Source organism: Elephantulus edwardii, unplaced genomic scaffold (genome assembly GCF_000299155.1).
Source record: "Elephantulus edwardii isolate Elephantulus edwardi_28Jun2011 unplaced genomic scaffold, EleEdw1.0 scaffold00030, whole genome shotgun sequence".
Classification (NCBI taxonomy): domain Eukaryota; kingdom Metazoa; phylum Chordata; class Mammalia; order Macroscelidea; family Macroscelididae; genus Elephantulus; species Elephantulus edwardii.
The window spans coordinates 18,011,407-18,027,873 of NW_006399780.1; the positions used below are offsets into that span (position 1 = coordinate 18,011,407).

General features: G+C 40.4%; 1 protein-coding gene across 3 annotated transcripts in view; it reads left to right on the top strand.

Annotated features, from left to right (window-relative positions):
* Window positions 1-13,989, top strand: part of EIF4B (eukaryotic translation initiation factor 4B) — a 39,876-nt gene extending 25,887 nt beyond the window's left edge. The window contains exons 6-14 of one of the 3 annotated variants that reach the window (XM_006883879.1): window positions 651-788; window positions 913-1,086; window positions 2,230-2,458; window positions 10,243-10,340; window positions 11,292-11,505; window positions 12,055-12,110; window positions 12,562-12,667; window positions 12,922-12,994; window positions 13,682-13,989. In XM_006883879.1, the coding sequence (XP_006883941.1) occupies window positions 651-788; window positions 913-1,086; window positions 2,230-2,458; window positions 10,243-10,340; window positions 11,292-11,505; window positions 12,055-12,110; window positions 12,562-12,667; window positions 12,922-12,994; window positions 13,682-13,762 (1,169 nt within the window). In that variant the 3' untranslated portion in view covers window positions 13,763-13,989. Of the gene's footprint in view, window positions 1-650; window positions 789-912; window positions 1,087-2,229; window positions 2,459-10,242; window positions 10,356-11,291; window positions 11,506-12,054; window positions 12,111-12,561; window positions 12,668-12,921; window positions 12,995-13,681 lie in introns of all 3 variants that reach the window. The other 2 variants (XM_006883878.1, XM_006883877.1) reach the window with 2 other exon arrangements.
* The last annotated feature ends 2,478 nt before the right edge of the window (window positions 13,990-16,467 follow it).

The following is a 16,467-nucleotide window of genomic DNA, read 5'->3' on the forward strand; positions in this document are numbered from 1 at the left end:
TTTGAGCTGTGGTGCTGGAGAAGAGTATTGAATGTGCCATGGACTGCTAGGAAAACAAACAGATTCATCCTGGAGAGTGTTAAACCAGGCTGCTCCTTGGAAGCAAGGATTCTGGGGCTTCGTCTGATATACTTTGGACATGTTGTAAGGAGGGACAGGTCCTTGGAGAGGGACATCATGCTTGGGAGGGTGGAGGGACAGCGCAGGAAGGGAAGACCCTCTCTGAGGTGGATTGATTCAGTGACTGGGGTAATCGGGATGGGTGTGTCAGAGGCAATGCGATTGGCAGAGGATAGAGCAGGGTTTACGGCTGTTGTACATAGGGTCGCTATGAGTCACAAATGACTCGACTGCACATAACAGCAGCTACCTTTGGGATTGCAGTGCAGCTTCTTGCCACGAGGCCACCAGAGCTCCCTTAAAGGTCAAGACTTAACCCTATAAATTCATTATGAGATTTTTTTTATTTTGTTCTTCTAAATGGAATTACTGGGAATTTGTTTGAAGGGGCTTTTCCCCTATGAAATCATATACTTATATATCTTAATTTTATATACAGTCTTTCACTCTGGAAACAGTGCAATTTATTTTAATAAATTGAACATTAGAATTACTGAATCTAATGGCTGTTGTATTTTTTTTTCTTTTAGAGTATCGTGATCGTTATGATTCAGACCGGTATCGTGATGGGTACCGTGATGGGTATCGTGATGGCCCCCGGCGAGATATGGATCGATATGGAGGCCGGGATCGATACGATGACCGAGGCAGCAGAGATTATGACAGAGGTGATTATAAAACACTTAGAAGTTAATATATGTTCTTTCTCTAGTCTCCCTACTCCCCAAGAATTCTCCTTTTGCCCTTTAATTCCTTCCGGTTTTGTGGATGTAATGTGGGGTATTTTTACAGGTTATGACTCCAGGATAGGCAGTGGCAGAAGAGCATTTGGTAGTGGGTACCGAAGGGATGATGACTACCGAGGAGGTGGAGACCGCTATGAAGACCGATATGACAGACGAGATGATCGGTCGTGGGGCTCCAGAGATGATTACTCTCGAGATGACTATAGGCGTGATGATCGAGGTAATAATCTTCTTTATCTTACTATGGAACAGACCGCTGAGAGATCAGATTGGAAAACTCCACAAATGGGCACCAAACTATAAGTTGTAGTGTGAGCTTGTTTTAATATTTGACAAGGTGGTTGGTTTAGCTTCATTTTCAAGAGAAAGAAATGAGAATCAGATTGGATACAAAGGCTCATAACCATTAATTGGCATTGTGTTGAAAACAAGTTTTGCTGATTTCAAGGCCATTTTACCACATTTGATATACCATAAGTAATAGATGTCAGTGTATGTATGTATGTATGTATGTATGTAAAACAGACATTGATGCAGTTGATGACCTGTCATATATTAAGGGACCACAACTTGTGTTTTTACTTTAATGATGTCCAAAAGTTCTCTGTCTTAACAACTAATAAAATACTGATCAACCACATTAAAATTTTATGACTTCTTTCCTCAGATGAACGCAGAAAACATGTTCATGTTTCTCATTTGATTTCTTTAAAAAATTGAAAATTCATAAAAACACAAGTTACTCTCCCAGCTCTGCAGAGTCACACCTGCCTTAACAAGTGTGACTTTCGTAATGGGGAGAGAGAGAAGAGATCCCCTCCAGACCTTGGAGAGACCTCATCATGGTCCCTCTTTCCTGGAGGGGTGCTACAGATCTTGAATTAAAAAGGTGGTGGAGAGACAAAACCCATATTCCCTATTTTCTCAAACAAGAAAGCAAATACAATAACTTGTGTTTGTTCTCCTTTTATACCAGTAATGAGCTAAGTACCTGTACAATCTTGGGACCTTCTATTCTATGTGGATTATGTACAACTAAGTTATGGCTCAGATGTGAGCCATCTTGACTCCTGACCTTGTCCTCTTATCCTACCTTTTGTCTATTACCTGCACACCTTTTTTCTTCCCCCCGAGCCATACCATTTTTTTTCTGTTGATCTTACCTCTCCCTTTTACCTCTTTTTTTATGTGAAAGTTAAAATTTCCATTCATAATTTTTAAATGATCTCCCTTAGCTGCATTGGTTATGTATGCCACTAACCTGATTCTGATAAAGCATTTCGTAAGAGCACTATCTGGAAATCTGAGTTGCTCAGCTCATTTTTGATGATTTGATAAACTTACTTCATTTAATATCACTTAGGTCCCCCTCAAAGACCTAAACTGAATCTAAAGCCTCGGAGTGCTCCTAAGGAAGATGATTCCTCCGCCAGCACCTCCCAGTCCAGTCGAGCAGCTTCTATCTTTGGAGGAGCAAAGCCTGTTGACACAGCTGCTAGAGAGCGAGAAGTAGAAGAGAGGCTACAAAAGGAACAGGAGAAATTACAGCGTCAGCTGGATGAACCAAAACTAGAACGACGGCCACGGGAAAGGTAAAAGTAATTCTGATTATGGATTTTGCATCTGTGATTTCATTGGCTCTTAGTGAAGACGGTACAGGCTCAGCAACATTTGTGAACTTTGTGTGGGTGTTACTGTACGTCAGTAATTAATGTACAGGGGGATTTAAGTGTGGGACAGTGTCACACAATTAAGATTTTCAAACCATCTACTGGACTAAACCTGCCACAAATAAGTTGATAACACTTTAATACAGCACTCCATAAATAATGGCTGGTGCCTGTTTGTATAAGTTGTTCTGTTATTATGAGGGGTTTTGCTTGGTTAATTGAATCACAGCCTTACCCATTAACTTGTATCATCACAGTCCAACCCACTGTACTTGAGTCAGTTTTAACTTAGAAGGAGTCTCCATGTGTTTCAGAGTAGAACTACTCCAGAAAGTTTTCATTGTCATTTTTATAGTAGTACTTTATCAGGCCTCTCTTTCTGTACTAGAGGGAGGTGAGTTTTGAACCACCAACATTCATATTACCAGCCATTCTTGAACTGCTTAAAATAACCAAGGACTTTGCAGCACCTATAGCATACAGGATATTTGTAATTAGGAAGTTAAGATTTTATTTCTTTTAAGTTGCTCATCTCTTTTATTCCAGCAGATTAGTAAGCAAGACTGGCTATATAACGACTTTCAAAATAATGAATCTTTGAAAACCCTATGAATAGCAACAGCATTATCTGATAGAGCACTGGAAGATGAGCCCCTCGGGTTGAAAGGCACTCAGAACACAGGGAAAGAGCTGTATCATCAAAGTCGGCCAATGAAGGACCTTTATTTGTTCCTGTGACACCACTCAAAATGAGAGAAAACCACTGCAACCATCTGTTAACAACTGGAACATGAAATGGACACAGTATAAGCCTGGTTATCAGAAATAAAATGTAGTGTGTGAAATCTGCGTATGAATTTGAATCAGCCATTTCAGATCAGAAGATCAGGGTCTCCTATGCTAGGAATGAAACTTTGAGTTGGGATGATGTTGCATTCAAAGAAGCACTGGTGGCATAGGTATAAGAAATCCCACTGACTGTGCAAAGGTTAATGGTTTGAATCGGCAAACTGCTCCATAGGAGAAAGATGGGCAGTTTCCTCCTGTGTGATTCACTGTCTTAAAAACCCACTGGAGGATCAGCTGAAGTCAAAGGTAAAAACTTGAAATAGTACCAGCTTCCCCACTATGAAAAGTGAGTAAATGTACAGTTAGAATACACTAATAGGGGATAGTGGCAGTACCAGATCCAAGGTGGCAGCCAGTAGGAGGCTTATGAAGGAACTTGAACATGCAATGAAAAACTTTCTAACATCCAAGTTGAAGCTAATTTACTGACCTGGCAAGAGCTTATTCCTGGCATTCCTTGATATGATAAGGAGTCTTCCCAATCAAAATCATTTTTGCAGCAGAGTACACATTTAAACCTCCAAAAGGGACAGGTCTCTCTCCAGCCACCAAAACCAACCAAGTAATCCAGTTCACTAATGAACGACTCCTAGCGTGAACACCCACCCACACTCTAAAAGAGAGAAAAAAAATTCAGCAGGAACGCTGAGAAGTTTACAAAGAAATACAGGCAAAGCGACCTGTGAACTAAAATATGCTGAGAATAGATCCCAGTGAGTGTGAGCAGAGACCCCAGCAGTGTAGTCAGATCCTGCAAACCAAGACTCTGAGGACAATGGACCATGCTACTGCCTGGCCTCCACTTGTGACAGTTAACTAACTTCCCTTAGTTTTCTTAAACGTTGTCTAGGTAACCTGTAAAGAAAGTATAAAAATTGAAGGTGTTCTTAAAAAAAAAACAAAACCACAAAACAAGAATACATTGCTTTTTCACTGAGGACTGGATTCTTCCTTCTTGGACGTGAGAGTTACAGCTGAGAAAAATAGTCACCAATTTTTATTAACTTTTGCAGGACAAATTAAGAGTATGTTTTGTTTGGGGTTTTGTTTAATTGTTAAAGAATAAAGGCATGCTGTAATTAACTTTAAAGAAAGCATTAATATTAAATGATTGAAATGCAAAAGTGAGAAACAAAAGGACTGAGAGTTGGGAACTGAAGGTCATTATCAGGGCAAACCCAGGGACCAACTGTGGAACAGACCATCAGTTCAATTGCAAGTTGAAACTGAAGCTGAAAAAAAATTGTTTACTAGAGAGAAAGTACAACTCTTGAGATTATCCTGCTTGAATTTAAACATAAAAACAGATTTGATGCACTGAGTGCTAACAAAAACCAGGCAGGTTGTTGGAAGAATATCATATGAAGGAGGCAAATGGTCGTTGAAAAGACCAAAACAGAAGTATTGTAATAAAGTATGCAAATCCTGGAGTCAGAAAACATACTCCATACTTCTTAAAGAAAAAGAACTGAAGAAAACATTCAACCTTGAGTTGGAATCCTGAGGAGTTTTATGAGCAAAATGTTGAGTGACAGGAATTCTCAAAAGAAGATGTAAAAACTACACAAGATCGCTGTACCAAAAACTGGTCAACACAGAACCATTGAAATAAGTAATGCATGTTCAAGAACTAGGGATACTAAAGGAAGAAGTAGGCTTGAGTGAAGTTGGCTTCACTCAAAGCATTAGCAAAAAATAAGTCTCTAGTCATTGACACAGTACCAATTAAGATATTTCACCAAATGATGCAGCCCTGGATGTGCTGTTGCCTAGATACTTGGAAGAGTTGGCCACATGGCTGAAAAACATTCATTTGTTGTTGAGAACCATCAAGTCGGAACTGACCTATAGATGGATGACCCTCTAGCATGTTTTCAGAAGCAGTCAATTGCAAGGGAAGATTGCCCATCCTTTTTCTCTGTAGCAGCTGGTGGATGCTAACCTCATGCCTTCAGGATTGCAGTGCAGTTTCTTGCCAGTAGGCCACCAGAGCTCTCAGAAATCATCCATATTTGTGCCAGTTCCAAAAGTGGTGCAGAATTACCCAACCTTATAATTGATAATCATGTGCGAGTAAAATTGTATGTGTGTGAGAGAGAAATTTGTATTTAGAATTAGCCAGCTGGACTCCGTTTAGATGATCCAATTTTGTTTGCAACATCCAAAGCATCATAGTCGGGCGCAGATTGAACATAGGCCTCCTTCTCTCCATCAGGCCTCATCAGAGGATTGACAGTGGCCGCATCAGTGTTAAAGAGCCTCTTTACAGTTTGTTTGGTTGGGTGCTTATTGGCCTTAACATCCACAATAAACACATGTATTGGTACCTTCATCTTCATGGCTGACTCGGTGGTCAGGGGAACCTTGACAGTGGCATAGTGTTCAAGCTTTTTTCTTCTGGGGGTGCTTTTCCAGGGGGAAAGAGCTGCCCTTCAGAGTCTTGGCACCTTAGGTGACATGTGGATTCCTTTTTTTGTTATGGATGCCCTTCAGGAACGCCTTCTTGGCCCTTAATGCCTTTGCTTTGGCTTCAGTTTTGGGAGGGGCAGTGGCTTCCTTCACTTGTGGCACTATCTTTGTCGAAAGCACGCACATGTGAATTATTGCAGAAAACTATTCAAAAAGGACTGGAGCAGTATGTTGACAGATCTGCCAGAAATTCAGACTAGCCTTAGTGGTTTAAAATTGTGGCTAAGGGTTGTAGCCTTTTACCATACTAACTCATTCTACATACTGAATAAGTATTCCAAGAAATGAGTAATGCTACCTTAACATCCTGCTGTATGCAAATGATACAGCCTTGCTTGATGAAAGGTGAAGAAGACTTGTGAATTTAAGACTTTCAGAGACTCCTTATTTAAGAATTTCTGGTTGTAGACTTCAGTACAGGTGGCGTAGTGGGTAAGGAATTGCTCTGCCGACCGAGTTTTAATCCTCCAGCACCTTCTCAGGAGAAAGATTGGCAATTTCCTCATCATTGCTGGACTTAGTACAACAGCAGGATAAAAAGATAAGAGATTGAAGCTGTCAACATTAAATTCTTCTTATTTTCACTATCAACACCCCTGAAAGCAGCATTAATCAGACATCACATTGGGCAAATGTGCTATCAATGACTTTTTTAATTGCTAAAGAGCAAGGTTGTCATTTTAAAGACTGGTGCACCAAACCTCTTAAGACCAGTATTTACTTTATGTGAGTCCCTATGAGTCAACCTAACAAGAAGTAGGGAGGAGTAGATTCTGTATGAAGAGATCTAGTGGCATGTGCATAGCATGTTGTACTGCTAACCACAGGCTTGATGATTCACATCTACTAACCTCTTGGTTGGAAGGGGACATCATGTTTGGAAAGGTCAGTGAAAGAAAGGAAGACCCTCAACAAGATGGAGTGACACAGTGACTGCAGCAGTAGGCTGAAGTGTGTCAGATGATGAGGATGGCACAGGATAGAGCTCGAGTCACATCCACTGTTCATAGGGTCACTATGAGTTGTGCTCATCTCGATGACACCTAAAAACTGGTTGGTGAAAGAAAGATTAGCATTCTTCTTCAGTTAACAACCTCCGAAGCCAGATAAGAATATCACTTTAAGTAAAAAATTGCCTTAGTGACTTTGGGTTGCTTGATACTATTTAAAAGACTTGGAAAAAGAAATGAGTTTGTTAGTATGTGGAGGATCGGCATCAGTGCAGCAGCAACTTACTGTTGTTCAGAACAGATTGATAGCTCTCCAGTATGTTTTCAGGGGTTATTCAGCATAAGGGAGAGGATTGCCTATCTTTCTCCTGTTATTTTTTTATTAGAAAAGGGTGGGGCTAATGTCTAGAAAATGGGGGGATGAGGGGGAGTGGTACATGGACTCCACTGCCTTCATATCCATTCCAACTTATAGTGAACCTAAAAAGCATAAAACTGCTCTATGGGGTTTCCAAGGCTTTAATCTTTATGGAAGCATATTGCCACATCTTTTTCCCAGAGTAGTAAGTAGCTTAGTTTCATTGATTATGCAAAGGCATTTGACTGCGTGGATCATAACAAATTGTGGCTGACTCTGAGAAGAATGGGAATCCCAGAACATTTAATTGTGCTAATGCGAAACCTAGACTTGGACCAAGAGGCAGTCATCAGAACAGAGCAGGGTAACAGTGCATGGTTCAAAATTGAGAAGGGTATACGCCAGGATGTGTCCTGTCTCCATACCTTTTCAACCTGTATGCAGAGCAGATTATCCAAGAGACTGGGCTCTATGAGAAGTGTGGTGTCAGGATTGGTGAAAGATCTGTTAACAATCTGCGTTATGAAGATGACACAACCCTGCTTTCTGAAACTGAGGAGGACCTCATGCACTTGCTGCGAAGGGTCAAGGACTGCAGCCTTCAGCCCTCAATGTCAAGAAGACAAAGATTCTCACCACTGGACCAATTGTAGCATCAGGATGCATAGCGAAGAGATAGAGAGCCTGATGATACAGGCCATGGTCTTTGCAATCACTTGTTATGCATCAGAGAGTTGGACATGACTAGGGAGGATAGAAGGAGAATTGATGCCTTCGAGCTGTGGTTCTGGAGAAGAGTGCCATGGACTGCCAAGAAAACAAACAGATTCATCCTAGAGAGTGTTAAACCAGGCCACTCCTTGGAGGCAAGGATTCTGGGGCTTCGTCTGACATACTTTGGGCATGTTGTAAGGAGGGACAGGTCCTTGGAGAGGGACATCATGCTTGGGAGGGTGGAGGGACCGCGCAGGAGGGGAAGACCCTCTATGAGGTGGATTGATTCAGTGACTGGGGTAATTGGGATGGGTGTGTCAGAGGCAGTGAGATTGGCACAAGATAAAGTAGGGTTTAGGGCTGTTGTACATAGGGTCACTATGAGTCACAAGTGACTCGACGGCACATAACAACAACAGTAAGTAGCTTTGAAGCTCAGACCATTCACTTAAAACAGACATTTTTTTTTCTTTTTTTCCTTACCTGTTTTCTGATTTCTTTTAATTTTTATTTTATTATTTTGTGTGTGTACCGACAAATCAGATCTGACTGATATAGGAGGAGATTGTTCGGCTTTGCTGGATTTGAACCACATACCTCTTGGATTACAGTGCAGCAGCTTCTTGCCACTAGGCCACCAGAGCTCCCAATTTTTATTTTTTTTATTTTTTTTTTTTCCAATTTTTATTTTTACATTGTTTTTCACATGGTATCTTTCCCATTTCCTACACACACACACCTATCAAATTGTACAAACCTGTGATTTAACTCCCTTCCCCACCCATCTTCATCCCTCTGCGTACACCTTCTCTCTCTCACACACACACCCCCAGTCCTAATAAAACAATAATGGTTTTATATAGTATTATTTGTCCTTATTAGACTTAAGTACACACACACACACACGCATACCAAATTTTACAAACCTGTGATTTAACTCCCTTCCCCACCCGTCTTCATCCCTCTGCTTACACCTTCTCTCTCTCACCCACACACCCCAGTCCTAATAAAACAATAATGGTTTTTATAGTATTATTTGTCCTTATTAGACTTAAGTTTGTTCACCCAGCATAATGCTCTCCAGTCCATCCCAAATTAGCTAATAATTTACAAAATCATCACTCCTGTGTGCTGCATAATATCCCATTTGGTGAATTTACCATAATTTTTTTTTAATTAATTTTAATGAACACTTACAGAGACTTAGGGTTTCCTCTCATTCATTGTTGCCCTTTTCTCCCTACCAACCCCCTTACCCCAATTTACTCTTCTCCTTGAAAGGAAAAAGAAAAACTCTTCCCTGCAATCCTTCCCCCCAAGTCCGTTCCACTCTGCGGCCTTCACTCTGCATTTCTATAATGACAAGAATACCCATTCATATGGCCCTTTTAAACAGTTCTCTCCTTCATTTGTTTCAGTGCAATATACATCATTCCAGTCTGTTTTGCAACAGTGGCCCTATGCAATATTTGTCCTTTTGTGACTGAGATATTTCATTCAGCATAATGTCCTCCAGGGTCATCCATTTTGCATAATACTTCATGAGTTCCTTGTTTTCTAGTGCTGCATAGTATTCCCTTGTGTGACTATACCAGAGTTTCGCTATCCATTCATTTGTTGATGTGCACTTGGGTTGTTTCCAGCTCTTAGCTATTGCAAATTGCCCATCAACAAACAAATGGATAGAGAAGTTGTGGTATATTCACACAATGGAATACTATGCTGCATTGAGAAACAAGGAACTCATGAAATAGTATTCAAAAGAGTGACCCTGGATGGCATTACGCCGAGTGAAATAATCTCAGTCACAAAAGGACAATATTGCATAGGGCCACTGTTGTAAAGCAAGACTGACATTGGGGTTGGGGGGGACAACTAAGAGGGGATAAATAATGTGTACTACATTGAAATAGATGAGGGAGAGAACTGCTTAGGAAGAATATATGATTAGGTATTAATGTCATTACATGAGTCCATAATGAAAGCTGCATAGTGGAGTAGACTAGAGGCAAGGGGATTATATAACAATGGAAGAGTTTTATTGTTCAAAGAGAAAAGCAAACTGGGGAGGAGGGGTGGGCAGGGAGGAAAGTGTGTAACAATGAATGAATAGAAATCCAAAGTCTCTGTAAACTTTCATTAAAATTTTTAAAGTACCTGATTACAAGGGATTTGCTTAGATGTAAGTACACACACAGGCTTCACATAGTATCATGAATTGGAATTGACTGTGGCAGAAAGCTTGGTTTTATACCTATATTATGAAATATTATAAATTAATACTTGATTATTGAAAGGTTAACATTCATCCAAGGTGGTTTCATTGAATACAGCATACTATGTTTAGTTGAATCTCTTTTGTACAGACACCCAAGCTGGCGGAGTGAAGAAACTCAGGAACGGGAACGGTCAAGGACAGGAAGTGAGTCATCGCAATCTGGGACCTCAGCCACATCTGGCAGAAGTAAGTCAGACCAGGGTGGGTATCATATTGGCATTCTCCATAACCTATCTGGGGCATATGTGGAGAAAATGATGCAGCGGCTTTGAAGTATTTTAATTCTGCCACTTCTGTGGACTCCTCGTGACTGAGAGTCCCATCTCCTCTGGAAAATTTCAGAAATGGGCACAGTGGAATTTGGAATGAGCCATTTAATAAAATAAGTTCATCCTACAGAGTTGTAGTCAACTCGATGACACATAACAGAGACCATTACGTTTGTCTATCTTATGGCTTGACATCTTAGACTTTTGTTAATCCAAGCAAGGACTCGGTTGCCCAGAAGGCTGATTTCAGGCTCTCAAGATACAGTACTGTTTTAGTCTTTATTTTGTCTGTTTCCTTTACTTAGTGGTTACAAGCACTTCCCATGGTTAGGGAAACCTGAATGGGCCAGTGGTAACATTCCCTTACCATGAGGTTGTGTTTTTATGTTTTGCCTTCTAATATGCTTCAAGGATGAAGTGATTCGGAAATTTATGTTAGTGGTTCAGTTAGAGTAACTTCTTGGTAATAGGTTGTAATGTCTCTTATTTGAGTGAATGTTTACACATCATAATACGTTTTCGTTCAATTATTCATCAAAAACAAGTTTTTAGAAGACATTTGGTACCCTTCTGAAAAAATACAAATGTCTGATATATGATGTTTTAGCTTTGGTAGGGTTTTGGGGCGGGGGGGTTGTTTGTTTGAGGGTGTTTTTTTATTTTGTGGTGGGGTTTTTTTATCCTATAAAATACTCTTTCATACCCAAGAAAGGTAAAACCCTTAAGTCCTTTTTACTGTTTTAAGAAAAACCATGAGAAAAGGTATATTTAGATGTGGGCCAGTAATTCTCTGTGAAAATCATATTAAAATGTGCTTATCCATTTACCTTTTCTTCCTGGTAATTTTACCTTCCCACTTTGACTTCAGATACACGAAGGAGAGAGAGTGAAAAATCTCTGGAAAATGAAATACTCAATAAGGAAGAAGATTGTCACTCTCCAACTTCTAAGCCTCCCAAACCTGATCAACCTCTAAAGGTAATGCCAGCCCCTCCACCAAAGGAGAATGCTTGGGTGAAGCGAAGTTCTAATCCTCCTGCTCGATCTCAGAGCTCAGACACAGAGCAACAGTCCCCTACAAGGTGAGTCAGCTTGGAAAATAACAGCTGGTTAGCTAAACAATCTTACCTCTTATACCAGAAAATGTCCCATGGGTTTTATGCATTATGCTATCCCCCCTCTCCCGACCTTAGTTAAAAAAATCTGAATTACTGGGACCAACTCATTAGAGCCACTTGTTCTGTTTACAGAGTTTCAGTGGCTGGTTAGCATCACTTGGTATCTTGAAAACAGCCATGATGGGAGTATGTGCACCACAGAAATTTGCAAATGCAGTAAATCAAAGCAGATTTTGTTTTCTCATTTGTCTTATACTTGGCTGTATTGCCTTGAGTGCCTTTACTTCTGAGACTTGGGCTTCTTGATCTTTGTAAAATCAAGGATGCTAATACTAGCTTTGACTGTCACATCACTGCTTTTATTGTTATCTTTTCAATATTTTAATGTTTCAAAAATAAGTATATATTTTGGGATCTCTGTACATCTTACTGCATTTAGAAAATGGTAGGTAGTTTCTTATCTTGTTTTTTGAGATGACTAATGATTGTAAATGTTGCATGTTTTCTTTCCAGTGTTGGGGGGAAAGTAGTCCCTGGTCAGCCATCTGAAGAAGGACCAGCAAGGAAAGGTGAGACCATGCAGAGAGAATTGGGTTCTTCTGCCTCGGATGTCTTGGAAATAGTCTACATAAGAGAGGGTTTTTTGGTTGCCTACATCTCCTTTCCAGTAGAGGACAGAAATGGCTTCTGGAAAAAGCATAGTGCCCTGCCCTTTCCTGGTAGAGCATTTCTTTGATAGGGAACAAGGAAGAAGGAAGGGGGGGGGGACCAGGAAGGAAATTAACTGAGTCCAGATTAGAAATTTCACCAAGCTCAAGGTCATTGCAGAACATCATAGTGCTTATTTTCAGCTTGCTTCTTATGGTGAATTTGTGACAGTGGAATTTTTTTTAGTATCCTCCTGTTTGGGGTTGGTGGGGGGAATGAGAGAGAGAGATACAAAGGAGAAGGAAAGGAAGGCTGGGTTGCCAGTTTTCCTTTCTTTCAGTACATGGGGTGCATATTTCTTCTCTCAAGCAGATGAAAATAAACTAGATGGGGTGAGTGTCCCAAAAGGCCATAGTGGGAACTCCAGCCGTGCTCCAGGAGATGGAGGGAACAGAGACCATTGGAAGGAGTCTGATAGGTATGTCCTCTTTCTTGGCATTTATCAGTCTTCTCTCTTGCATATGCAAGTGTCAGTAATTTAGAGCATCTTGGTTCTCTCAGCATTGTCCTTTCTCGCTAAAAACAAACTAAAGTCTGCCATTAAAATTCTAAGATGCTACAAATAGTAAAAATAAAAGGAGGCTGTGTTCTAAAAATCTTTTAAGTAGCTCTGGGAAGGAGGGGGTGTCCGTTCCTCTCTTAAAAATGTGGTTTTATTCTTCATTTCTCCAGAAAAGATGGTAGAAAAGATCAAGATTCCAGATCTGCACCTGAGCCAAAGAAACTAGAAGAAAACCCAGCCTCGGTAAATGTTTCCATCTTTCTCATTCACTTTTACTCTGAAAGGGCACTTTAAAAAAGAAAAATAATATTGATCCCCTCCCCCATTGGGCTTCACTTTTGAGACTACAAATAAAGTGGTTAAAATAAGACTTCATTGTTTACAATAGTAAAAGCTTCAAGTTGTTCTTGTTAGGTGCCTTCAAGTTGAATACAATTCACCGACCCTGTGAACAACAGGCCTGAATCCTGTCCTGTCCTCTGCCGTTCTTATCATCTCTGATACACTTGGGCTCCTGCTGCAGTCACTCTCTTCCTCTCTTTTCACTACCCTCCACCTTTCCAAGCATGATCTCTCCCTGTCCTAGGAATACCCTCTCCTAACAGTGTGCTCAAAGCATGTGAGATGAATTTGATCATCTTTGCCTCCAAGGAGCACTCTGGCTGCATCTTCTCTAGCACCACAGTTGATGTGGTTCTCCTCATTTTTTACCTTTGATTACATTTACCTCAGGAATGAAGATAGGCACTGATGTTGCACTACAATAAGATATGTATGGTACCTTTGCCTTAGCTGCTTGCCAATCAGAAAATATTACGAACATGAAAGTAGATAGAAATCTAGACTTGCAGTCTGTCCCTATTTGCCAAAGCATCAGTACCCTGTTCTTGGTTTGAAGCAGAATTCAATTCCTTTGTTACTCTATTTCAGAAGTTCAGTTCTGCAAGCAAGTATGCTGCTCTATCGGTTGATGGTGAGGATGAAAATGAGGGGGAAGATTACACCGAATAGACCTCTACATCTTGTGCTTTCTCCTAGTCTCTCTCCACCCTGGAACATTCAAGAGAAAATCAAACTTCTAACCAGACACGATAATAAAACTCAACATCTCCTGGAGACCTTTCTTAACTCCCCCTCCCCCAATGAAATGAAATTATTTTGCATGCTGCTGCAGCCTTTAAAAGTATTGAACTAACTGGAGAATCATCAATGTGTCCAGACAGAAAATACAGCTTTTTTTTAAAGGAAAATTTGGGCATTTTATGACACCATGCAGTTGCCTGTGTGATTAGTCCCTGGGGGCCTCCATTCAGCATAAGTGGTAATGACAGTGAGTCATTGTATGGAATCTGGTTGGGCAGTAGGACAGGTATAAGGAAGAGTGTGAGGGTTTTACCTTTTAATTTTTATGATCCTATTGTGGCATATATGAATTCTGAAACATTCTGCATAAAATTTCCATCTTTGGAAAGGTAGGTTTAATAGTCTCTGAGGTGGTTTTAATCTCCAGGAGGCTGCTAGTCCCTGGGTCCAACCTAGGGGGAATTCTTCATATTTACCCCCTAGGGGGGTAGTAGAGAGTTGAGTCTGTAGGCCTTCGTGGAAGAAAAGGGCTGCTTGGTGACCAAAATAAATGGGAAAATTAAGATGCTATGAGAAAGGTTTCTTTTGCACCAGGTAATAAGGAAATGGTTTGACCTCCACTAAACACAAGAATGGGGTGTGGTGGGTTTTGGTGGTTTGTGTTGGTTTTGTGTTTTGGGGTTTTTTTTCCTTGGAGCAGGGAACACTTACATACAGGACATTAAATTCCCAATCTTATCTGTACTCCAGTTTGGCCTTTTCTAAACAACTACCCTTCCTGATACTATTTTTTGTTGCCTCCCAAAAACACAGCTTCTATTCAAGTAACATACCTGAGCTCAGGCATTTTCTGTCTCAGCCAGTGGGAGCTATCAAATGAGGAATCACTGCTTTTTTTTGAAGTAAATTGGCTCTTTGATCTTAAATCTCTACATTTTACCACCAGTCATTCTTGCTCCTGTTTCTTTAATCAGAAAACTTTAGAATTAATTGTCTTGGGTGGTGGATAAGGGTAGATACCGTTAAATTGGTAGTCTTAACAGCCGTGAAGTTAAAAAAGTTTCTCTCCACTGATAATTCCACACCAATGTTTTGATTTATAATGTGGTCTAGACCAATTGTGTGTGTGTATCTTCTGTTGGGGGGGGGTGTTTTGGTGTTTTGGGTTTTTTTTGTTTTTTTTTTTATAAAAACTTACCTTGAGAATAAATGATGGAGAGAACTATTTAACAAGGTCCTGGTTTCTCTTGCAACACAGTACTTTATCTTGCCTGCTTTTATGTACACCTTTGTACGGTCAGCTTGGTAAATGGTATCCTTCCCCTGGTACCTGCAGATAAATGACGCTTTGGTTCCTTGTTTGCAAACCCTTCTCCCATCAGTCCTAGGTTAGGCCCTGGATGGCCGTGCAAGTTTGTTTGCTGCAGCAGTGAGCATAATAAATCATTTACCCAGTGAGCATGAAAGCTCTACCAAGTGAATTTTAAGCAATTGGCACAGATTGGCTAGTAACTAGGAAGAGGGCTTTTAAAGGGAAATATCCAAGATTGAGAGGGGCTTTGTTTGTTGGGTTTTGGGGTGGTTTTTGATTTTGTTTTTTTACTATTTGCTGTAGATATTGAGAAGGTCGGATTGCCCTCTTCATGTTTACTCTCCTTCCAAATAGTTGTATCCAAAAGAGCTGTTCATCCCCATTTCCCTCCTCTGCCCTCCTGTTAAAGCAGAAACAGGGATTGATTTATGTCCAGCTCCTGAATACATGTAAAATTTGTACAAAAATATCTTCTACGAAAATGATTTGTAATCTGTAGACTTAATACCTGGGAGATAAATCTTGAAATGTAAAATCCCCTTCCTTTGGGTTGTGGGTTTTTTGTTTTCTCCAAATAAATCTGATCTTTAAAGTTCATTTCATTGTGAAATTCTTTGCATGCTCCCCATTGCCATTTATTTTAGTACTCAAATTGACAGTCCAACCTGCTCCATCCCTACCACCTCTGAAGTTTTCATTCAGATCTGAGGAGAGGATTACTAGGGAAATTTCTCTTAATGCTTACTGAGACTCAGAAACTGAGAATTACACCCCAGCTCCCCTAGTTTAACCTTTAATATTGCTCAAGATTGCCTACGGTCCCATTTTCTGTATTTTTCCATTTTAGTCACAAGATGTTCTGGGGCTAAATCACTGTCTCAGCAGACCTTTGCCTTTCAGTCTAGAGGTGTTATTTGCTGGGTTTCTACAACTGAGGCCTAATGGGACTTGTCCAAACAAAAGGAAGGGACTGTTCATTGTTGTTAAGACCAACAATGGGTTAAGACAGTGGCATTCCAAAGAGGTGGAGGGAATCAAGGGGAACTGGAACTTGTGATCAATTTTGGAGACTTAGAGCCATGGGATATGTAGATGAGAACAGTAAGTACTGTTTCACAATGAACTCTAGAGTCCACTCGATGCATTTTCATTCTCCAAAGAGTGATGAGACCAATTGTGTGATCCAGAAGTCTGTGTGGATGGGTTATTGTTAGGTACTGGAGAGTATAATTCAGCAATCCAATGAACAACACCTGAACCGGGTGCCATCATCAACACACTTAATCCATTGCTTCAGTCACTGTCAGTCCACCTCAATGTG